Source organism: Onychostoma macrolepis, chromosome 21, assembly GCF_012432095.1.
Source record: "Onychostoma macrolepis isolate SWU-2019 chromosome 21, ASM1243209v1, whole genome shotgun sequence".
NCBI classification, from domain to species: domain Eukaryota; kingdom Metazoa; phylum Chordata; class Actinopteri; order Cypriniformes; family Cyprinidae; genus Onychostoma; species Onychostoma macrolepis.
Genome location: NC_081175.1, coordinates 12,922,321 through 12,947,262, shown reverse-complemented (window position 1 = coordinate 12,947,262; position 24,942 = coordinate 12,922,321). Strand labels below are relative to the sequence as shown.

The following is a 24,942-nucleotide window of genomic DNA, read 5'->3' as shown; positions in this document are numbered from 1 at the left end:
TAATTAAAAACATATCCCCGCGTATTTAATCTTTTAAATAACAGCAGAGTGAGCGAGTTTTTGGATATGGTAAGATTAAACTTATTTTAGTGAACAAAGTACCACATTTCAGCTATAATTTTGTTAGGGTGGGTACACATAATGTTATTTTATCCTTGCTTCTAGGAAATCCTCAATCTATACCCTTACAGAAAAAACACATGAATTTCACATGTGCAAAAGCACATGTGGTCACATGTACATGTGATTCTGCACATGTGAAATTTCACTTGTGAAAACATGTGAAAATCACATGTGAAGCATGTGCTTTGCACATGGAAAACATGTGCTTTGTACATGAGAAATGTGTGTTTTTCTGCACATGTGAAATGTCACGTGTGAAAACATGTGAAAATCACATGTGAAGTGTGTGCTTTGCACATGGGAAATGTGTGTTTTTGGAACACTTTCATGTGAATTTCCATGTGAATCCCATGTGAAACACATGTGTATTCCCATGTGGAACACACGCATATTGCCATGTGAAACCCATGGTACTTTTCTATGTGAAACCCATGGGATCACATGTGAATCCCATGTGAAACCCATGAGATCACATGTGAATCCCATGTGAAACCCATGAGATCACATGTAAAATACATGTAAATTCCCATGTGAAACCCATGGTATATTCCCATGTGAAACACACATATATTCCCATGTAAAATACATGTAAATTCCCATGTGAAACATATGTGATCACATGTGAAACATATATTTTGCCATGTGAAACCCATGAGATAACATGTGAAATACATGTAAATTCCCATGTGAAACTTGTGAATCCCATGTGAAGCGTATATTATAAACCTGCTTGTGTTGCAATGTCATTGTGAAATGACTTTAAAAACTCTAATCAATATTTAACTCATGCACAATATACACTCAAAAAATATTTTATTCTGTTTAAGACCTCAATTGTATAGTAAAATTCCATTACGTTTTATTAAGCAATCCTTATACACTATTCATATTATGAAGAATTTAAAAAGAATAACTACAGTCTAAAGCATTTATATAAATCTTAAAGGGATAGTTTGTCCAAAAATGAAAATCATTAATTACTCACCCTCATGTTGTTCCAAATAGATCTTAGTAAGATCTTCGTTCTTCTTCGGAACACAAATTGAGATATTTTTAAACATTTCAGTTGCATTGCTATCTATGCAGGGTCAGAAAGCTCTCGGATTTCATCAAAAATATCTTATTTTGTGTTCCAAAGATGAATGAAGATCTTATGGGTTTTGAACGACATGAGGGTGAGTAATTAATTACAGAATTTTCATTTTGAGTGAACTATCTCTATAATAACTGGGAATGTGCCATTTCAGATATTAGATAAAAGTTACTCAATCACAGTTCCCATGGCATGAAGTTCATAGAACCTGAAAGTACACCGAGAGGCACTATTAAGTACAATTAACACAATATTTATTCATCTCTTTTGTAACTGTGTTGTATTTAGAGCTATAACAACTTGAGTCACATTTCCATAATGACATGAGATTTTCACAGGTTGGTAATGAAATTTGTATCGTCTGTAAAGAGGGCCACAGCAACATCTCCACTCATCAGACTTGTCCTAAATGAATGAATGAAAGAGAGATACAAATCACAAACAAATCCATGGTGTCCAAAAATAGTAGTGTTCAATTTAATTATTTTTTTAACCATAATTTATTTTATTATTTTTTTTTAATTTAAAAAGGTTTTTGACAAATAATCTCACAAAGACTGATGCCAAGCTAAAGGTCACCCAAAATTGAAAATTCAGTCATTATTTACTCTTATGCCATATGGCCTTTCTTTTTGATACCACAAAAGGGGAAATTAAGAAATGGTGAAAAATCAAACAAATTTTTATTTGAAAAATTCTGTTGGCCTGTTGTGGAGGACTGCGTTTGTGAGAATATATTTGCTCAACATTTCACTTCAGCTCACCAAGGAAAGATGAACATTGTAAAAATGTCAAGGTTTAAAACACTGCAAAACATGACTCTCAGAAAACTCAAAAGTATTACTCATGTATTGTCTTTTATGAGGTGAAGATCTCCAGACCAAAATAATGCAAGAACTTGATTTGTTGTTCTGATGGGCAGAAAACAACAGATATATTCACCTCAGAACATAAAGTATGTGCAAAATCTTCTAGGAGCCATGAGTCGCATGTGACTGAATTTAAGTTTTTGGGTGAGCTGTCCCTTTCAAATAAATGGCAAATTAGTTTGAACAAAACAACACAGATATAGTAACACAGATGTAGAAAAACCAATCAAATGTTGATGAACTGACTAAACAGCAGTATGAGTAAAAACACTTTGGTATTTTGATGAAATACATAGAGTTGTCCTGTCAGTTAATCAAGGAGACTCACCGTGCAGGTTCTGAAAAAGCCAAACACACAGGAAGGACAGTGTGTAATGCCTATAAAACAAAACAAACTGAAGAGTATACTGTTGACAGTGAAGTTACCTCAACAAACATGATTTTAAATATTCCAATCACAAATAACGTGTTCACATCTTTAATGCAACCAGAATAGAAAAATAGCAAAAGACAAAATATCAAATAGCAAAAACAAAAACCAAGTGTACTACTTTCAGTGACAGAATGTGTAATTTTGAAAAAGTCTTTACCATTCTGGTGATGTGGCTCTGTTGAAATGCTTATCCCTAAAAGTAAATAGAAAGACATCAAGAACAAAGTACTGACTGTATTTCCACAGTGGGTCATTTCATCTTTTAAACCATCTTGTCAATATTGCTTCAAAACAATTAGTTGCTAATTATTTATGTAGCCATGTCTCTACGACTTGAGCGAGCAAGAGCCTAAAAGAAAAACTGTAAGTTAAATGAATGAATAACCTGGTAAATTAATGTAGCATTATTGCATTGACTAGGCTAGATTTGACAATATGTATATATGTGACATTTAAAGTGTTAAAATAGTTACAGAGGCCTGATGAATTTATGCAGGTGATCTATACTTGCTGAGTTTACTCACATAGTTATAACTGCATAATACTTAAACATTGTCTTAAATACAACGTTTTGAAAACAGCTACATCAAATCGTTGAAACAGGAAATTATACATTAAATAGTGTAAAACGGCCAGCATGTGGCGAGCGAGTAATCAAACAGCTGATTCATTCATCATTCAACGGTAACGGACAGTGGTGGCTGATGGAGTGGCAGCTACCTCTTGCAGTGCAAAGGTTTTACTCTCTGTCCCAAACTGATTTCTCCTGCGGTCAAAGTGGGACATTCGCGTGAAAATTCGCCGACCAACGGTGACTGACCGCGCTTAACCAGCTTATTTCCAGTCGAAATGACCGCACATACAATTGGCAAACAGGACGCTAAGTTCAAACGTTTGATGCAGAAAACTATGAAATGTTTTAAAATATAACCCATTTCAGCTATAAAAACTGAAATTCAACATTAAATGTGTAAACACTACTAATTAAAGACATTTTTGCTTACCTTTCCTCAGCATACAGTGGTAGATGACCGTTATAGTTCGAATGGTGAGCCCGCGCAGAACTCCCACTTCTTCAGTCAAAATTTCAAAATGGAATAAGCGTTATTAAAGACTATTTGGCATTATGAATATGATGTCGACCAAATATTTACCATTTTTAAATACACCGTCTCGAATGGATGTTTTATTTCCGATCATTTCTTCCCCGGCATCATTGTGGCTGTCAGCAGCAGCCGTTGGATGAGAGGAAATAACGTCATCACCATGCTCGCAAATTCAAAATCCTTTCTGTAATGAGCTTTTTTTATTTTATTTATTTTTTATTTATTTATTTATATTTATAAATATTTATATATTTTTTAGGGGTTGTGAAAAATGTTAAAGGTACATCTATTGTAAAATATTATGTATCTATGTTTTGCGTCTTGTGATTTATTATTATTATTAATAATATTAAGAAGAAGAAGAAGAAGAAGAAGAATTTATTAATGATATTATTGTAATGTTAATAATATTAATTTTATTAAAATTGTTTTGTAATGTTGTTCCTCAATAAAAAAAAATTAGGTGAAGCATATATAATACATATTATAATATATATAAATATATCGTGTGTGTGTGTGTGTGTGTGTGGGTGTGTGTGTGTGTATGTATTAGTTATTATGCTACCTGATGATCAACAATTACAGGTACAAGCTAATAACAAGGTGTATCAAATGAGCACATATTAATCATAAGTGGTATGTAACGTATAATTGATAAATCATATATCAGTAGTATGAACTTTATTTTATTTAACTTTTATTTTACTAACTAGCTTATATAGCCAAAGTAACTTTGCAACTACAGTAGCCTACATTACAACAAATAAAGAAAGCTACAAGGGACTACAATGGGAAGCAGGAAATAGGAACAAATTAAAAGTCAACATACAGTGTGAAGCTGAAAATGCACAGTATTTGTTACATGTAGCTAACATATGATCCACATGTGAAAACCTATTTTAACACATGGAAACATTTTCCACATGTGATAACCTATTATAACACAAGGAAACATTTTCCACATGTGATCCACATGTGTCACATGTGCTCTTATGTTGCAACATGTGGTGACATGTTGTCTTCATGTGATCACATGTGAAAAATATATGTACACAAGTGGTCACATGTGGAAAATATATGGACACATGTGATCACATGTGAAAAACATGTGGACACATGTGATCACATGTGGAAAACATGTTAAATTTATGTGGTTTTTCTGTAAGGGTATGCTCTCTAACAGCTTCATGTTGCCGTAAACATTTAATTTTAACGTTGCTTTAAGCACTATGCATCATTAAAGTTTCACTTTCACCATGTAAAGCCGGTAAATGTGGTGTTTACATGTAATAATCGTAATATGAGTTTATCTTATGGTCCGAACCCTAAGTCTCCATGTAAAGCGATAAAATGAGCTTCTTCCCCTAACAATTCTTGGGTCCCAGAACTTTCTGGGAACATTAGTTTTTGGTTCCCAGAACGTTATTTTTTTATGGTTTGTTTTTGGTTAGCCAGGAAAGTTTTCTTAACGGAAACAGAACATTCCCATAACGTTATTCTTTTTTTTAAATATTTTGTTTGAGTTTTAACATTACAATTTAAACAGTACTCCCCCCCCACCCCACAACCACAGCCTTAAAAAAAAAAAAAAAGCAAAAAAAAAAAAAAGCAGATAATCTTGAGTCAAAAACATTTTACAGTGAAAAAATAAAAACAAAAATAAATAAATTAAATTTTTTTTTTTATTATTATTTTTTTAATACAAATAAAGTGTCCTATGCTTGTTCAGTCCATATGATATCATTTAACGCGAAAGACCTGACAACATCCAAAGATTAATTAATTAATAAAAACAAAAAATAAATAAATAAATAAAACAAATTGCAGAAGAGGTACATCTTCATTAAGAAAAAAATAAATAAATAAATAATTACATAAAAAAATAAATTTAAGTACACACCTGTCTAGATAACATAGTAAAGGAACTAAAATTACTGGTAACGGAGGCAGATATACATGCATACATATATACTCAAACCTAAATATATTAAATAAGTAGGTGACCTTTAGAAAAGAAAAAGGAAAGGAAATAAATAAATAAAACAAAATATAGAAAAAAGATATAAGAAAAGAGGTGGAGGTTGAGACTGGCTACTCCATCCTAAAGACCAGGGTGCTCTTCAAAGTATTTAATAAAGGGAGACCATTTGTCTAGGAACTTACGTTTCGAACCTCGAATCATGTATTTAATCTTTTCCAACTGAATATAAGACATATATAAGTTGGGGGGTCTGCCCTTTTCCACTTAAATAATATTAAACGCCTTGCTAGTAGTGTAGTGAAGGCAATAACAGAATGGATATCTTTCCTGAGATCTATACCCTCAGGCACCACACCAAAAATGCCCATCAAGGGATCAGGGTCAATCGGGATGCCATATATCTGTTTATATGATTCAAAAATCTTCTTCCAAAACTCCTCTAGGTTAGGACGCAACCAGAACATATGAGCAGTAGTAGCAGGTGATTGTGAGCACCTACCGCATACAGGGCTAATATTTTGGTAAATCTTGGCTAGTTTAAAGTTAGTGAAATGAAGCCTATGGAGAACCTTAAATTGAACTAAGCCATGTCTCGCACAGGGCGAGGAGGAATGCACCTGATTTAAAGCATCTTCCCATTCTACATCTGTAAATTCTGTGCCCAAATCATTTTGCCAGGCTTTACGAATATAATCCAGGTTCTGTGGATCTATAGATGTTATAATAGAGTATATGATTGAGATTAGTCCCCTACCATGTGGGTTCAAATCAAGCAAATTCTCAATAGGTGATGTAGGGGGGATTTCTGGGAAGGAGACAAAGACCTTCTTAATGAGACTCCTAATCTGCAAATATCTAAAAAATGGAGCTCTAGGTAAAGCAAAATTATGTACAAGCTCTTCAAAAGAGCAGAAAGTATTATCTAGATATAAATCTTTTAGAAGCCTAATCCCCCTCTCCTCCCATATGCAAAAAGCTGAATCCATGTAAGATGGTGGGAATAAACTGTTAGAGACAATAGGACCCAAAATGGAAGCTGATTGTAGACCAAAATGTCTTCTAAATTGGGCCCAAATTTTTAAGGTGTGAGTCAATACAGGATTAGGGGAGGAGATATAATTCTTTCCCATCAGAGGAAGTGAAGAACAAACTAGGGAACTAAGTTTGACATTAGTACATGATTGTTCCCCTTGCACCCACAAAGGGGTATTTTGGGGATCTACACTAGATAACCAGTAGATTATCTTCTGAATGTTACTTGCCCAGTAATAAAATAAAAAATTAGGTAGAGCCATCCCTCCCTGACCTTTTAATCTCTGTAAAAAAAAGTCTTCCTAATCCGAGGGGTCTTATTCCCCCACAAGAAGGAGGTAATTAGACTATCCATCTTAGTAAAAAAATTCTTCCTAATAAAAATGAGTATATTCGAAAATAAATACAGAAACTTTGGTAAAACAGACATCTTAATTAGGTTAGTACGGCCTGCTAAAGACAGGGATAAAGAGGACCATTTCACAAAGTCTTTTTTACATCGATCCAATAGTGGACAAAAATTGGCCTTAAACAAATTATTAAACGATCTGGTGACTTGTACACCTAAGTATTTGAAGCCCTCACGAACTATTCTAAAGGGGATAAAGGAAGAGTCTCTATAGGAGGTAGGAGTGATCGGGAAAAACTCACTTTTATTCAAGTTTAGCTTATAGCCAGAGAATTTGCCAAACTCCTTTAATAATGAAATAATTTGAGGTATTGATGTGGCTGGGCTTGATACATATAGCAAAACATCATCTGCATATAATGAAATCTTATTCTCTGTACCATGCCGCATAATACCTTTAAAGTTAGAGGATTGACGGAGTGCAGCAGCCAATGGTTCAATTGATATAGCAAATAACAATGGAGAAAGGGGGCATCCTTGCCTGGTGCCCCGATGTAAAGGGAAGAATTCAGAGTATACATTGTTTGTGCACACTGAGGCAGCCGGAGAAACATATAACAATTTAATCCATGAAATTAAGTCTGCAGGAAAACCAAACTGTTTAAGTGTGTAAAAGAGGTATTCCCACTCTACTCTATCGAACGCCTTTTCGGCGTCGAGAGATATTACTGCTTCTTGCTCGTCTGGGGGAGAATTTGTATACATTACATTATATAGGCGTCGTAAATTACTAAAAGGATTACGACCTCGAATAAATCCTGTTTGGTCATCTGAAATTATGGTAGGGAGAATGAGTTCTAGGCGTAATGCAATAATTTTAGATAAAATTTTAAAGTCTACATTCAGAAGTGAAATTGGCCTATATGATTCACAACGAGTATAGGATCCTTGCCTTCCTTTGGTAAAAGGGAGAGAGATGCCTGCGTGAGTGTTAAGGGAAGAGTTCCAGTATCAAAGGACTCATTATAAACTGCCACAAGAAGAGGGCCCAGCAAAGTTGCGAACTTCTTGTAGAACTCTATTGTGAATGCTTTAGCAGACTGAAACTGTGTGAGTGAAGTTTGATAAAACATTGATTTATTTTCTGATGAATAGGCCTATATAAGTCAAATAGCTGGTCTTTGATAAAAATAATAAAAATTTTAAACATATTTTCAACAGTCTTTCATGTTTTATTCATTCAATGTTAAGTATTTGTTATGTCTATGTTGGTGAGGGACTGTCTGTACTGTATAGCCAACCACTGGCAGGCAGAGGAGTTTCATTATGAATATGAATTTTATTTACAAATTGATTCTTATTGTTGTGTAAAATGTATTTTAAAATACTTATGTAAAATGAATTCTTATTATTCCGAGCATATTTTATAATATATAATCCTATTTATTATTTGATTATAATCTCCTGTTTAAAAATAGGAAAATAGATGCGCTATAGTTTTATATAATTATACGCGATATATACAGTGGGGCAAAAAAGTATTTAGTCAGCCACCAATTGTGCAAGTTCTCCCACTTAAAAAGATGAGAGAGGCCTGTAATTTTCATCATAGGTATACCTCAACAATGAGAGACAAAATGAGAAAAAAAAAAAATCCAGAAAATCACATTGTAGGATTTTTAAAGAATTTATTGGTAAATTCCTCGATAAAATAAGTATTTGGTCACCTACAAACAAGCAAGATTTCTGGCTCTCACAGACCTGTAACTTCTTCTTTAAGAGGCTCCTCTGTCCTCCACTCGTTACCTGTATTAATGGCATCTGTTTGAACTCGTTATCAGTATAAAAGACACCTGTCCACAACCTCAAACAGTCCAACTCCAAACTCCACCATGGCCAAGACCAAAGAGCTGTCAAAGGACACCAGAAACAAAATTGTAGACCTGCACCAGGCTGGGAAGACTGAATCTGCAATAGGTAAGCAGCTTGGTGTGAAGAAATCTACTGTGGGAGCAATTATTAGAAAATGGAAGACATGCAAGACCACTGATAATCTCCCTCGATCTGGGGCTCCACGCAAGATCTCACCCCGTGGGGTCAAAATGATCACAAGAACTGTGAGCAAAAATCCCAGAACCACACGGGGGGACCTAGTGAATGACCTGCAGAGAGCTGGGACCAAAGTAAAAAAGGCCTCAAATCCTGCAGTGCCAGACGTGTCCCCCTGCTTAAGCCAGTACATGTCCGGGCCCGTCTGAAGTTTGCAAGAGAGCATTTGGATGATCCAGAAGAGGATTGGGAGAATGTCATATGGTCAGATTTTGAGTGAAAACCTCCTTCCATCAGCAAGGGCATTGAAGATGAAACGTGGCTGGGTCTTTCAGCATGACAATGATCCCAAACACACCGCCCGGGCAACGAAGGAGTGGCTTCGTAAGAAGCATTTCAAGGTTCTGGAGTGGCCTAGCCAGTCTCCAGATCTCAACCCCATCGAAAATCTTTGGAGGGAGTTGGAAGTCCGTGTTGCCCAGCGACAGCCCCAAAACATTACTGCTCTAGAGGAGATCTGCATGGAGGAATGGGCCAAAATACCAGCAACAGTGTGTGAAAACCTTGTGAAGACCTACAGAAAACGTTTGACCTCTGTCATTGCCAACAAAGGGTATATAACAAAGTATTGAGATGAAATTTTGTTATTGACCAAATACTTATTTTCCACCATAATTTGCAAATAAATTCTTTAAAAATCATACAATGTGATTTTCTGGATTTTTTTTCTCATTTTGTCTCTCATAGTTGAGGTATACCTATGATGAAAATTACAGGCCTCTCTCATCTTTTTAAGTGGGAGAACTTGCACAATTGGTGGCTGACTAAATACTTTTTTGCCCCACTGTATCTGTTTATAATACACATTTTAAAATTGTATTGCATACTTCTGCCATAATAAACACCCATTTCGAATGTTTACGTGCCTTTATGGTGTGTTTTGGGCATTTTCCCAATAGGATTTAACATCCCACCAGTAGAATCCATCACATACCAGTAGTCACCATTATAGTTTCCATTAAAACCAATACAATTCCCATTATAACGATTAAATCCATTACATTTTCTATTGTGTTTTGGGCAGGGTTCTATTGTTTTTTTCAGCAGGGTGACATTTCCTGTAAACGTATCCCTCAATTCTACAATTCAACAAAGATTTTTATTTTATTTTTTTTTTTTAGGATCAACAAAGATGTTGATCCAGGAACATTTTGCACTTGAGATTACGTTCACAATCTACGTCCTTCACAGATGGACGCTGCTGTGATTTAGTTTAAAAATGCATCAATATTCAGTACATATCAAACGATCTGTAATAACAGACAAAGCAATAGTGATCACATAATAAAAAGAGTTAGGCCCTCACACTTGTGTGTTGTGACATTACTGTCAGATCCAATATACACTGTAAAAAAAAATTCCGTAAAAAAACGGAGAATTTGCTGGCAGAAAATTACCAGGTCATTTTCTGTTAAATTTACAGACATTTCCTTCAACATAAAAACGGAAAATTCTGTAGATTTACATTTTCTTCTGTACCATAAATGGAGAATCCATTATGCAGAAAAAAAAAAAAAAATTAGAATTAGAATCTAGAAATAAGAATCTTTAGCAGCAAATAAATCCAGCACAATATATACAAATTGAACATGGTTTATTTTTACCTCATCTAAACATTCTTAATAGTGCGTTCACTTTTATTTGCCTTTAACAGGTGAAGACATAAAAATATTATGACATCAGTTAATTTAACAATGTGTAAAGCACCATTGAAAATGCTTGTATTGTCAAACTTTTTTAGTTTTAAACGGCAACAGGCAGAAAAAAAGAAAACCTGAACAAGTACCTGCTCAATATTGGTGTTGCACCAAATAGTGGTCACAAAGATAAACTTTACTGTGAAAGTCAAGATTCAAAACATTTTCAGATGTTCACAGGGCTGTGATTAATAACAATTGCTATAGACTTGTTATTTAAAAGGACAGTTCACCCAAAAATGTGAATTGTGTCATCTACAACTGACATGGTACTGCAAAAAAAAAAACTTTGTACAGCATTTGAAAATAAAGAACAAAGATCCATGCACTCATGCCTGACATTTCAATGTGAAACTAAGAGAACTATACAATCTAAATTAAGAGCAGGGTTCCAAGTGTTTGTGTGCTTTTAGTATCTCTTGCCATGTGCCAGCTTGAGGAAACTACTTTTTTTTTTTTTTTCCTTTTGCTGCATGTTCAGTCCAAGTTCCATGTTGAGATCTGAAAAAAGCTCAAATTGTACATGGATTCTCGAAGTTGTTCATATATGAGTCTTGGAAGCATAGGTTCCCTTCATCTGAACCGTCGACCCTCGTTCAGGATTTCTTCACAGGAAGACTGGAAATGACAAGAAATTAAATGAATGAAAGTGAAGTATAGAGTAACGTGCAGAACAGGTTGAGATTGAATTATCAAGTTCCAGTTCAAACATTGTTTATAAAATGCTAAACTTGCATTTCTAGTGGTCTCCAATTGTATCCGTCATGTGATCTTGTCAACAATGTTTTATGATATACTTAAAGGGTTACTCAACCCCAAAATGAAAATTCTGTCATTAATCACTTTTCCCCATGTCGTTCCAAACCCGTAAAAGCTTCGTTCGTCTTCAGAACACAATTTAACATATTTTGGCCCAGAAAAGTTTGAAAAGCATCGTCAAAATAGTCCATCTGCCATCAGTGGTTCAATCTGAACTTTATGAAGTGATGAGAATACTTTTTGTACACAAAGAAAATAAAAATAACGACTTTATTCAACAATTCGTCGCATCTGCGTCACAGTAGCGCCATTTTGGAGAATACCCGCTGAACGCAAACTGCGTACGCTATTCTGTGTCAGCCGCACCACACGGATACGCTGTTTTTGTTAAATAACGACTTGAATAAAGTTATTTTTATTTTCTTTGCGTACAAAAAGTATTCATCACTTCATAAAGTTCAGACTGAACCACTGATGGCAGATGGACTGTTTTAACGATGTCCTTATACTACGTTTCTGTGCCTTGACCGTGTAAGGACCCTTGCTGTCTATGGAGAGTCAGAAAGCTCTCAGACTTAATCAAAAATATCGTAATTTGTGTTGCAAAGATGAACGAAGGTCTCATGGGTTTGGAACGACATGAGGGTGAGTAATTAATGACAGAATTTTCATTTTTGAGTGAACTAACCCCTTTGATTATTTTCAACTAAACAGCAACACAACAAAATGCTTTATACACAGTTTCATTACATATGTTCCTTACATTTGTATGAATTCCAACGTAGGTGCCATCTCCTCTGGATGTTTTATGTTTAAAATAAAATGAAGAGAATGTGTAGCTCAGCCACAATGGGGGAGGAAATGATAAGTTCTTGAATGACAGCAATCTGGAATCACCAATAACAATAAAAAAATAAGAAATTATAAACAACACATTGTAAATTCAGAAAGCCACTCCAAACATTGATTAAATCTTTCCTACACAAAGAACTTCAATAACAAAGTCAACTGAATAAACGACTCAATTACTAATTTTTGTCAGTATTGAACATCCCTAAAGGTAAATAAAAATGGAAGCATATGGGTAGCAAAATTCTATTTGAAATATGCAAAATGGCAATGCATTGCAATACATAAAATGGCAATGTAGTTCTGTATTTTTATTTACATTTTGCCATACATGTGTCCAAATTTTAGTGTAAAATGAAAATTCAGTTATATAATTTACATTTGCCATTTTCTACACTAGTGTAACGGGGCTGATGAGACGTGAGACGTGCGGATCCATGTGCAAGTTTTTATTAGGCAGAGACGTGGTCGTACAGGCAGGGTCGAAACAATGGCAAACAGGTATGGCAGAGACAAGACAAAGAGTAATCCTAGGGCAAGCAAAGGTCGACGATCGGCAACAGTATCCAGTGGGCAAGGCAGAGAGATAATCCAGGGAACACTGTGTGTCAGTGGTATTCTGAAATGAGTAGGCAAAGTCCTCAAATGTTTGTTTTTTTGTTTTTCCTTTTTTTTAATCAAATGTACATTTCCTTGGTAATAAACATTACTTACACACTATTGAAAAATATAAAAAATTACAATGCAATCAATATTGCAAAAAGGCCTGTATGAATCTCATCAAGTTAGTGTTTTTTAAGCAGGATAACTCAAGGCAATTTAAACAATATATATTTGTGAACTTATGTTCAGCTATTCTTTTTAATAGTTAACTTTACTATTTTTGAATTTTTCGGATCATCAGTCATCAAAGCTCTGTAAATATTGGTCACAGACACGAAGATTTACTTTACATTTCACCAAGCTGATTACTCACTAAAAACTCCCACAGACTATGTTTTCATGCCATTTTAAGTCTTCTTTTGACGTAACAAAGAGGTTATATCTAAGTGCGTGAGTTGTTTACTTATTTTAATTAGTCTTCCCATTAATGCCATTATAATATAACCAAAACATACAACCAGCTAAAACCAGCCTGACCAGCCTGGCCAGGCTAGGAGACCAGCTAAAACCAGCCTGGCCAGGCTTTCGTGGCACATTAGCTTATAAATTAAAGAGTAAACGCGTAAAATTATGGTAAACTATTAAAATTCAGTGGCCTCCATGTTTGCTTTTGGCAATTTGGCAAATTGGCAAGGTGTATCTGTCCTTTAAAGTGCTAGAAGACGTGCTCAAATAAAAAAAATAACCAAAGTAGTCATTTGGGGCCCCCTAGCGGCCTGGGCCCATATGCCTGGCATACTCCGCATCCCCCCTAACAGCGCCCCTGTGTATATATGTATATGTATATGTATATATATATAATTTAATATTTGATCTTTTAATACAGATTGTATCTATAAAGTTGCAGTACATTGCACATTTCATGCCTTAAGCCTTAAATGTTAAATTGTGCAATAAACTACAAAAAGTAACATATCTTTATTTAAATAGAAAAAAAAAATCTTATTGAGCTGCACAATCAAAAAGAAAAAATAAGAAACAATTACATATATAACTGATCAAAACACCGAACAGGCATAAGAAACAGAACATCAACCAATTGTAGTTGTTCAGCTAAAGGTCTACAGTATTCTCACAGCTTGGGTGGATTTTGATTTATTGCCATCTCCAAGAGGCCCCCAGTGAAGAAATTTCTGGATCACTGCATCTGTAAGAAATTAGTAAAAGTTAGGTTTTTATAATATAATCACAATAAATTGATATACCAGAATTATAGTTACACTTAAACGTATCATATTAAAAATCAAATTGTCTGAACCCTATATGTATTTCAGGAAGTGCTCAACATTTAAAAGCAACTTTTTAACTTTGGTAGTGTTGGGTGGTACAGTAAACTAAACTTGATTTTAGTCAACATGGGGTTAAAATATATATTTAATCTGCTTAAGTCTTGCAATCAAACACTGTACCAAAGTTTAATTTTGCTATTAAGTTAGAACTGTGCCTATATCTTAAAGTGTTTAAATACCTATAAGATGACAAATACACTACTCACAAAATGTTAGGGAAATTTGACTTTCGGCTGAAATTTATAGAAAATGTAAAAAGTTCATACAGTGATATTATATCATGAAAGTAGGGCATTTAAGTAGAAGCATGCAATGGTAATTTCTTATATGTTTATATACAAATTTTACTATGGAAATTTCATATATGTTATAAACATATATCTACATATCGACAAAGACTATGGAATACATATCGAGAAGATGGATGTATGTGATAATAATATATTGCCTTATATGTAACATATATGACATTATCATCAGTGGCGGTTCTACATTGAATTACTCATCCGAGGAAAAAAACATGTGTAGGTTTTTTTGCAAAAATTTTTGCACAAACAACCATGTTTTACTATAACAATATAAGTGTAATACAAGCTTATATTTCAAATCCTTCAACAGAACATTTGAAAAACACAATTCTGCACAAAAGAGTATAAGTTATCAGAACTTAAATAAATATACTCTATATACATAATGATTTCCCATCCCCCAACACTGTCACTCACGACCAGAAGTCAAGACTAAACCAATTCACCTCCACATAATCGTTTTGTATTACCTATTTTTATTAGCCATTTCACACAATTCAGAAAAAACAAAAACGTGCAAATTATAGGCCCGTGTTTTAATATTATGAATGAAATGTGTGTTATTTGGAAGAAAGTCGAGGTGTGACTGATTTAGCCCACTTGTCCCCCGCGGCCGCGCCCCCCTCCCCTTTCCACTTCTCACACAGCTTCTGTGCACGGTACCTTCTCAGCAAGCAGGGGCGCCAATTTGCCAATTCCCCACACAATTATATGATAGATGATTTTTTTTTTTTTTTCTTTTTTTTTCAAGTGCTTGTGCCGCCCCCCACGTGTCATGAAAAAATGCCGCCACTGATTATCACTACTGATAGGGACATATATGTCATATATTACATTTCGGTATGGGGTGTGAAGAGTTCGGAAAAAGTGATTTAGTAATGAGAAATGTGTCCTAGCGATTGTAAAAAGTGTAAATATATTGTACAAAATTATGTCCATATGACATTGAACATTAAATTAAGGCGTTCATGATAGCTGTTTCAACACTGAGAAAGGTAAATACTAACACTGAAGGAGAAAGTAGGAAATTGCCTACAAATGAGCACATTGTCGTTCATCCCTCAGATGAAGCACATAGGCGGCGTTATGTTCAAACAAAGGATTGAATAAAAAAAAACAAAGAAAACAAAACAAACAAAAAACAGTCGGCGTTATGACGTGGCTATCTGTCAAATACTGCGGTCAGGCCAGCCGCCAAGTCGAAAAGCTCGGTCAATCTAGCCGCCACTTTTTTTCTACGGTCGCGCATAAACTGCTTATTACGGTAAATCCGTCAGAGAACTGATGTGAATGCAAGCGCTCTTCTGGCGAACGCGATTTCCCCCCCCCCCCCCAACACACAGTCCGTAACTGTCTGATGTGGAATTACAAAATAAAAGCCTCCCAAATCTCATATACATGTTGTTTTGTGTCTACTTTCAAAAAACTATAAAAAGAAAGGTTCTAGATTGCACTGACCAGTTCCACCTCAGACTGAGAGGACACCTTCTCACAGTGTCAGCTGCATCGTTTCAGGACTGTCTGATGTGGAATTACAAAATAAGAGCCCTACAACTTTCATACATGTGATGTTTTATGTCGACTTTCAAAAAGCTATAAAAAGAAAAGTTCTAGATTGCACAGACCAGTTCCACCTCAGACTGAGAGGACACCTTCTCACAGTGTCAGCTGCATCGTTTCAGGACTGTCTGATGTGGAATTACAAAATAAAAGCCTCCCAAATCTCATATACATGTTGTTTTGTGTCTACTTTCAAAAAACTATAAAAAGAAAGGTTCTAGATTGCACTGACCAGTTCCACCTCAGACTGAGAGGACACCTTCTCTGGCATCTTCTGCCTCTTCCTCTATTTTGCCTCCCTACCCTTCCATCACGCATTATTATTATTATTATTCCTGGCACTTGACCAAGCTTGTTTACTGGTTGTTCATCCATTTTTTTTAATTGTAATTTTATTTGAGAACCAGTATAATACTTATTGATCAGCATTACAAAAACAATTGATAATGTAGGAAACAGCAGACAGTTGTGCACAGCCAATTAAATGGTTGTACAAAAGTATTCACAATTTGTTCAAAGCAGTGAGAGATTGATTTTATGATGTGCACAAGATACTACATGATGTGGAGGTTGAACAAGTAGAAATGCTCCAAAGCAACTGAGAAAAACTGTAAAACACACCTCTAATAACACGTTGTTGCATTATTTTTAGGACATTACAGGAAGCAACAGATTTGCAAAACGTTGCAATGCAATTATTACAAAGGCCCCGCTGGACAAGCATGGAGAGCTCAATGTGTACCAATGCAAAGGGCTAATCAATCACCTCAAGAAATACATTCTACCATTTGCTGGATTATGGACCGGGATAATGCTAGGTTTGTCATAACTATGCCACATTTCCATTTTTTGACTGACATATCAGACTGTGTGTTTTCTGATAATTTGACAAAATGTTTCATTTTCTTTAAATACAAAGGTGACCTTGGACGACATGGGACAGGACCACAATATGAGCAGTGCTCCAGGAGATACCATGCCCTGAGAAAGCTTACAAGACAAGTAATTATATAGTTTGTACCATAACAGTAAATTGTGTCAGAACTCTTATTGTGTTGTACTGCTAAATTATGTCAGGAATTCACCTGTCTTTGTATCCTTTCTCAGAACATTACACAGGACAATAAAACTCAAGGAATAATGGAAAAGAGTCAGTGGGACTTAAAACATATTCGTTTTACTTCTGGCCGGCTCACCAGGCTTGATGACTTTGTAGCCCAGTATCAGATTAGCCACACTGCACTCCTGAAGGAGTATGAGGACTCAAAAAGAGTTTTCCAAAGGAAGGTTAGAATATTTTAACAAATGTGTCATTGAAGATGTGATGGGTATTAGTTTTTCAAGGAAAAGACTATATTAGGAGAATTACATGTTGTTTCTCATCAGACAGTCCTGAAACGATGCAGCTGACACTGTGAGAAGGTGTCCTCTCTGTCTGAGGTGGAACTGGTCAGTGCAATCTAGAACCTTTCTTTTTATAGTTTTTTGAAAGTAGACACAAAACAACATGTATATGAGATTTGGGAGGCTTTTATTTTGTAATTCCACATCAGACAGTTACGGACTGTGTGTTGGGGGGGAAAAAATCGCGTTCGCCAGAAGAGCGCTTGCATTCACATCAGTTCTCTGACGGATTTACCGTAATAAGCAGTTTATGCGCGACCGTAGAAAAAAAGTGGCGGCTAGATTGACCGAGCTTTTCGATTTGGCGGCTGGCCTGACCGCAGTTGTCAACTGATGAAGGCGGGGCTTAGGCGAACCCGGGAAGCTTTTGAAAATTGCCCGCGCTGTGTGTGGTCGTGCTGCATGTTGTTGTTGAAGACGTGTTTAACTGCGACTCTGTGAGTATATATTTTAATACATCGATTATTATATTCTTAAAAGAATTTAAATGAACGCATCGAGAATATAGCCTACAAGTTACAAGGTTTAATTAATACAAAATAATAATGGCTTAAAATGTTGATTAGATTTCTTTAGAGCAATCACTGAATCAATATTTGTACCATCTGTAATTGCTGGAATGTACTTTCTATTAGGCCTATATTATATAAATATTTTGTTTCGAAATTCGTGGAAATTCATTGCTGGTCAACAAATGTGGAAGGAAACCCTGAAAAAAACAAAAACAATTGGCATGGAGGGACGAAGCTTGGATGTAACGTTGCATGCTTTCAGATTTTGAGTAGTGACTGATTCAGACTGTTTTCAGTATGTTGGTTTCAGTTTCGTAGGCTACATAAGAAATATTATTCGTGTATATTTTATTTTACACGAATGCATATATTATGCATAAAACTTAATATTTCAATAATATGAACACGATTAAAACATGACATCGTGTAGGCTATTTCGCGTTGACATGATCAGGGAAATGAAGAGGTTTGATCGGGAGCAGCGGTCAGAAGAGAAGAAGCTGTCAGTTTCATTTAATTCAAGCTACCTTATAGCTAATAATAATCGTTTGAAGTAACGTATTTGGATTTGCCATATAGTATAAGGTAAGTGACTTGTGTTACATAGTCTACTAGGAAATATAAAATTTTCTTGTATCTTATCAACTAGTAGTATCTTATACAACAAAGAAAAATATACAATTATATCAAGACATCCAATAAAAATAAAAATAAACGTGGGTTTACAGCCTACATTACAGATATAAATATACAAATATACAATTTTACAAGAATACAAAGAAAAGAGCAACTAAATGTCAATAATCCAAAAGACAGCATATACAGTATGAGATCACTTTTCAATTAAATTCAGCTCTTTATCAAATACAATTGTATCTTTACATTTTTTACTATCAATAAACCGAAGAGAATCCATATATGAATGTGCATCAACCATAAAAACCTTCAAACAAGGTTTAGAATTATTTATTTTACTTTTATGTATATGAAACATACCAAATAAAATCATAAGATTCAGCATAAAGTTAACAGATATACTTTTAGATTCAAAATAAAATAAAACATCTTTTGAATTCAAATCACAACTATAACCAGTTTTCTCTTGGACATGATAGCTTGTTGCTTAAGCGTACACTGCGTGGGATATGACATCATGCGGAAAAGACATTTGCCGCGTTTATTTACTATCACAGTTTTTGTTTTACGTTTTTACTTCACCCACAACTCCTGTGGTTATGCACAGTTTAACAAGATCTGTGATATATGTCTGTTTATTGATGCAACAAAACTTGGTTCATGATCTAACAACAAAAATATAACTTTTATTTATTTATTTCAGAACATTTCAAAATGAGGATTTATAAGGGAACATCAGATAAGAGGTGAGTGCAGTTCTGATGCCAGCTGATTTACTTGATAACAGCTAAACTAAATAATTAAAAAATATTAAGATAATAACTTTCATTAATTTTTGTGCTTGTGATATTTCATAAATTTTATTTATGACATTATATAACATAATTGTCTCTCTAACCTTGACAGTGGCCTTGTGGCTGTTATCTTTTTCTTGTTGGGAATGGGAACTCTGCTTCCATGGAACTTCTTCATCACTGCAATGAATGTAAGAAAGACAGACCATTACTGATTGAAGGTTATGGTTATCTCTAAATCTCATATGCTCATACTCCAGTTCCTTCTGTTTGCAGTATTTCACTGACCGTTTGAAAAATGGTACAAATTCTACACCGACTGACACGTACATGTTTGGTAACATGAGTGTGCTGTTAGCCCAGCTTCCCTTGCTGCTATTCACACTTCTCAACTCCTTTCTATACCAGCAGTGAGTATCTGGTTCATGCAACATTTGTTTACTTCTGCAAGATATATAGTGTTGTATAGGTACTGTATGTAGGAATGGGAAGTTAATAGAATAGCTCACCCAAAAATGAAAATGTACTCACCCTCAGGCCATCCAAGAAGTAGATGAGTTTTTCTTCATTAAAGAAATTTACCATTCCATTACTTGCTCATCGATGGATACTCTGCAGTGAATAGAACTCAGAATGAGTTCAAACAGCTGATAAAAATCAATAATCTCATCACAGATTTCTAATAAAAATACCCACATTTATTTTGGATAAGTACATTTTCAGCAAAATTTCACTTTTGAGTGAACTATTTAACAATCTCTAATATTATAATATCATGATGTATATATTTTTTAATCTTTTGCTTATGTAGCATTGCAGAGAAGATGCGCATTGCTGGCAGCATGGTCTTCATATTACTGCTCTTCATTCTCACGGCCATTTTAGTGAAAGTTAAGATGGACCAGGACCACTTCTTTTCCATTACAATGGCGACAATCTGGTTTATTAACAGTATGTTTCTTATAATATTGAAGTTTATTATATGTGAATGACATATACAGAATGTTCACATTCCCCTTTTCACATTATAATAAAAAGAGTATTACAATAAAACCACTTTCCGCTTTCTCTCAAATACATTTGAGTCAGCGAATCATCTGACAAATCTAATTCTTTTTTTTTTTCTTTTTTCTTTTTTGCAATTTTGCCCAGTGTTTGGGGCTGTGCTGCAAGGTAGTCTGTTCGGTCTGGTCGGTAAGCTGCCCCCGAGATTCAACTCCCTGTTCATGAGTGGACAGGCAGTGGCAGGAATCTTCTCTGGTATTGCTATGCTGTTATCGAATATCTGTAAGTACTTGAAAAGTTCCACTCAAGCTGGACAAAAAAAAAAATTACATTCTAATTACTCGGTGTACTGTTTAGTGTCCCAAATGTACTTTTGCATTCACACTATTCATCAAAGTGCTCAGCCTTTTGTGGTTTAAATTAATTGTGCAATCCTAATCAACACTATTTTTTTTAACCTAAAATGTTGTTACTTTTAATTAGCAATCTGAGAGAAACCCATTTATTCGGACAGATGTGTTTTTATGCAATTTTTAGTTGAAACTGACTCCGAGAGTTCTGCCCTGGGATATTTCATAACCCCCTGTGTCGCCACTCTACTTACTTTATGCTGTTACCTCGTACTTCCGCATCTGGTAGGTGGCACCAGCCATCATGATTTCTTTTCACTTGTCATTTAATTGTGTCACAGATAAAAAAGCATTTACTAAAGTTTTTAGCAATTTAAAAAAAAATAAAAAATTGCTATAATATATGAAAATAGTACATTATTAGCACAGCAGTATTCTAATTACTTCTGATTTTGTACAAAATGAAATTCCTTGTTATATTACAGAGATTTGCCCAACTTCATTTGGAAAATGTGTCCACTAAAACAACAATGAAAGAGCCATCAGCAAATAGTTGTGGTATGTCACATCGTATGTTTGTCCATTGTTTTGACAAATAACAAAGTCCAGCAAAGCCACTCACTGTTGATTCTTCTAAATCATGATGTTCTTGTTGTTGCTACAGAGATTGTTAAAGTGAAGTTGAATCATTTTGACAATGGATTTGATGACACTGAAGGTGAAACATGTAAAAAGCTGAATGAGCTCAAACAGGAACCCACTGAGGAGAAGTCAACTGTGCCACAAGTCTTCAAAAAGGTATAGCAAACATCTTTTCTGTTTATATGCCCACCATCAGGAAAAATTCACTGAATGTATTTTCAAAGAATTAGTAAGTGCATCGCTGCATTTATTTTATTCATTTATTATAGATTTGGGTGATGGCTTTATGTGTGACATGCGTGTTTGCCGTCACACTGTGCGTTTTTCCAGCAATTACCATAAATACAAAACCTTCTGGCTTATTTGACGGGAAAGGTGAGTCTGCACAAGATATCAAGCACATGCATTATGCTTGTCAAAGCACTGTGATTTTCATAATTTTTCATCTTATAGATAACATCTTCGTACCTTTGTGTTCATTCATTGTCTTCAATGTGATGGACTGGATTGGCAGAAGTCTCACTTCTCGTCTTCAGTGGGTGAGTCTCGTCAGAGCCTGTATCAACACAATACAATGCCTAATTATGGAAATGATCCTTTATCTGACATCCATCTTTGCTCCTTCCCAAACTCCCAGCCTTCGATGAAGAGTCGTTTATTCCCTTTTTTTGTGGTATTACGGGTAGTTTTCATTCCTGCCCTCATGCTCTGCAACATTCAGCCCCGCTTCTATCTCCCAGTCTTCTTCAAACATGACATGGCTTATATCATCATCATGTCTTTGTTTGCCATGACGAATGGCTATTTTGCCTGCCTCTCCATGAGCTATGCTCCACAGTAAGTACTTTTAAAGACAACACAAAAGATTTTATCAAGGTTATTTGCTGTCGTAATCAGCTGGGGTCAGTGTGATGTCACCGTAATTGACATTCTTTGTCTTCTCATACAGAACAAACCCTTTGTCTTTCATAATATATCTCAGCACACCCACAAACTGTGTTTATTCTTTATTTAGGCTGGTGAGGTCTAAAGATGCAGAGACAGCAGGGGCTCTGATGACCTTCTTCCTGGCTTTGGGACTCTCTCTGGGTGGCGCTTTCTCTTTTGGCCTGAAAATAATTGTTTAGGGAAGATCCCACAGGCTGACACTTCTGTTATCTCACTATCCCATTATCCCCAAACATAAACATGTTTCAAATGACTACTGTTTTGAGGCACGGGTATACTTTTCTCTTGTTTTCCTCACTTTATCTTGTGCACAGTTGAGCGTGCAAGTATACTCCATTGACCACAAGCATGTATACATTCTGTACATTCGGTTCAGACTAGTGGCACTTACTTTCAAGAATTCAGTGTTGTCCATGTGAACAAAAAATGGGCTGCACACGGATTGTGTGCACAGACATCAGCAGACTGTACAGATGTCAAAAATTTATAAAATATACTTTGGGCTTTATAGCGCTTTATAGTCATGGTTTCTGAAGATCTCATAAAGGGAAAAAACCTGAAATTTAGATACTGTAGATGTAAACTTTTCTCTTAACCTTTTAATTTATGTGTCTGTATTTTAAAACTTGCATTTCCATGGGGTGTTTTTTAAGGGAAGTCTTTTACCTTTAACATGTTTAATAATTTTTTAATTCGCAATCAGTTTTTTACATCAAATGTATGTTTTTATATGTGGTATGTTTTTTATATTTTTATTTATTTTTATTGGTGTTTTTTATTAATTTGATTTATTTTTCTTTAATATTTTGTATGATTTTTGTGTGTTTGATTTGTTGTTGTTTTACTCAGTTTTTAATAAAATTGTAAAATATAGCAAACGCTTCATGTACAATCGCTTCACCTTCAACCGGTGGGTAACTGCAGACACCAGTCAGGAAAAGGTTAAATTTTCTAATGTCTTGTGGAATTCTGTGGATTTAACATGAATTGTCCTAGTTTTTATGTCCAAGTAAACATTACTGTTTGAGTAATGGCAAATTATTGACTAACTTAAGCACTCTAGACTGATGAAATGTACTCTAAGCACTTAATAGTGATGTTTTCATTAAGTTCATGTATATACAGTGAGGAAAATAAGTATTTGAACACCCTGCTATTTTGCAAGTTCTCCCACTTAGAAATCATGGAGGGGTCTGAAATTGTCATCATAGGTGCATGTCCACTGTGAGAGACATAATCTAAAAAAAAAAAATCCAGAAATCACAATGTATGATTTTTAACTATTTATTTGTATGATACAGCTGCAAATAAGTATTTGAACACCTGTCTATCAGCTAGAATTCTGACCCTCAAAGACCTGTTAGTCTGCCTTTAAAATGTCCACCTCCACTCCATTTATTATCCTAAATTAGATGGACCTGTTTGAGGTAAAGACACCTGTCCACCCCATACAATCAGTAAGAATCCAACTACTAACATGGCCAAGACCAAAGAGCTGTCCAAAGACACTAGAGACAAAATTGTACACCTCCACAAGGCTGGAAAGGGCTACGGGAAATTGTCAAGCAGCTTGGTGAAAAAGGTCCACTGTTGGAGCAATCATTAGAAAATGGAAGAAGCTAAACATGAATGTCAATCTCCCTCGGACTGGGGCTCCATGCAAGATCTCACCTCGTGGGGTCTCAATGATCCTAAGAAAGGTGAGAAATCAGCCCAGAACTACACGGGAGGAGCTGGTCAATGACCTGAAAAGAGCTGGGACCGCCGTTTCCAAGGTTACTGTTGGTATACACTAAGGCGTCATGGTTTGAAATCATGCATGGCACGGAAGGTTCCCCTGCTTAAACCAGCACATGTCCAGGCCCGACTTAAGTTTGCCAATGACCATTTGGATGATCCAGAGGAGTCATGGGAGAAAGTCATGTGGTCAGATGAGACCAAAATAGAACTTTTGGTCATAATTCCACTAAACGTGTTTGGAGGAAGAAGAATGATGAGTACCATCCCAAGAACACCATCCCTACTGTGAAGCATGGGGTGGTAGCATCATGCTTTGGGGTGTTTTTCTGCACATGGGACAGGGCGACTGCACTGTATTAAGGAGAGGATGACCGGGGCCATGTATTGCGAGATTTTGGGGAACAACCTCCGTCCCTCAGTTAGAGCATTGAAGATGGGTCGAGGCTGGGTCTTCCAACATGACAATGACCAAGCACACAGCCAGGATAACCAAGGAGTGGCTCTGTAAGAAGCATATCAAGGTTCTGGCGTGGCCTAGCCAGTCTCCAGACCTAAACCCAATAGAGAATCTTTGGAGGAGCTCAAACTCCGTGTTTCTCAGCGACAGGCCAGAAACCTGACTGATCTAGAGAAGATCTGTGTGGAGGAGTGGGCCAAAATCCCTCCTGCAGTGTGTGCAAACCTGCTGAAA

General features: G+C 35.5%; 1 protein-coding gene and 1 long non-coding RNA gene across 2 annotated transcripts; one reads left to right on the top strand and one right to left on the bottom strand.

Annotated features, from left to right (window-relative positions):
- Positions 1–10,704: 10,704 nt before the first annotated feature.
- On the bottom strand, positions 10,705–22,170 carry LOC131528203 (uncharacterized). The gene is made up of 7 exons (XR_009267815.1): positions 22,032–22,170; positions 20,098–20,178; positions 19,855–20,010; positions 19,671–19,746; positions 14,140–14,210; positions 12,315–12,438; positions 10,705–11,410 (listed from the first exon to the last, which is right to left on the bottom strand). It is a non-coding gene; the product is annotated as an uncharacterized LOC131528203 (long non-coding RNA).
- slc29a2 (solute carrier family 29 member 2) lies at positions 17,914–23,659 on the top strand. The gene is made up of 13 exons (XM_058757205.1): positions 17,914–18,061; positions 19,476–19,518; positions 19,679–19,757; positions 19,843–19,976; positions 20,378–20,517; positions 20,719–20,853; positions 21,109–21,206; positions 21,407–21,479; positions 21,586–21,719; positions 21,833–21,938; positions 22,017–22,102; positions 22,201–22,400; positions 22,579–23,659. The coding sequence occupies exons 2-13, from the start codon at positions 19,487–19,489 to the stop codon at positions 22,688–22,690; spliced, it is 1,329 nt and encodes a 442-aa protein (XP_058613188.1). The 5' UTR covers positions 17,914–18,061; positions 19,476–19,486; the 3' UTR covers positions 22,691–23,659.
- Positions 23,660–24,942: the final 1,283 nt, after the last annotated feature.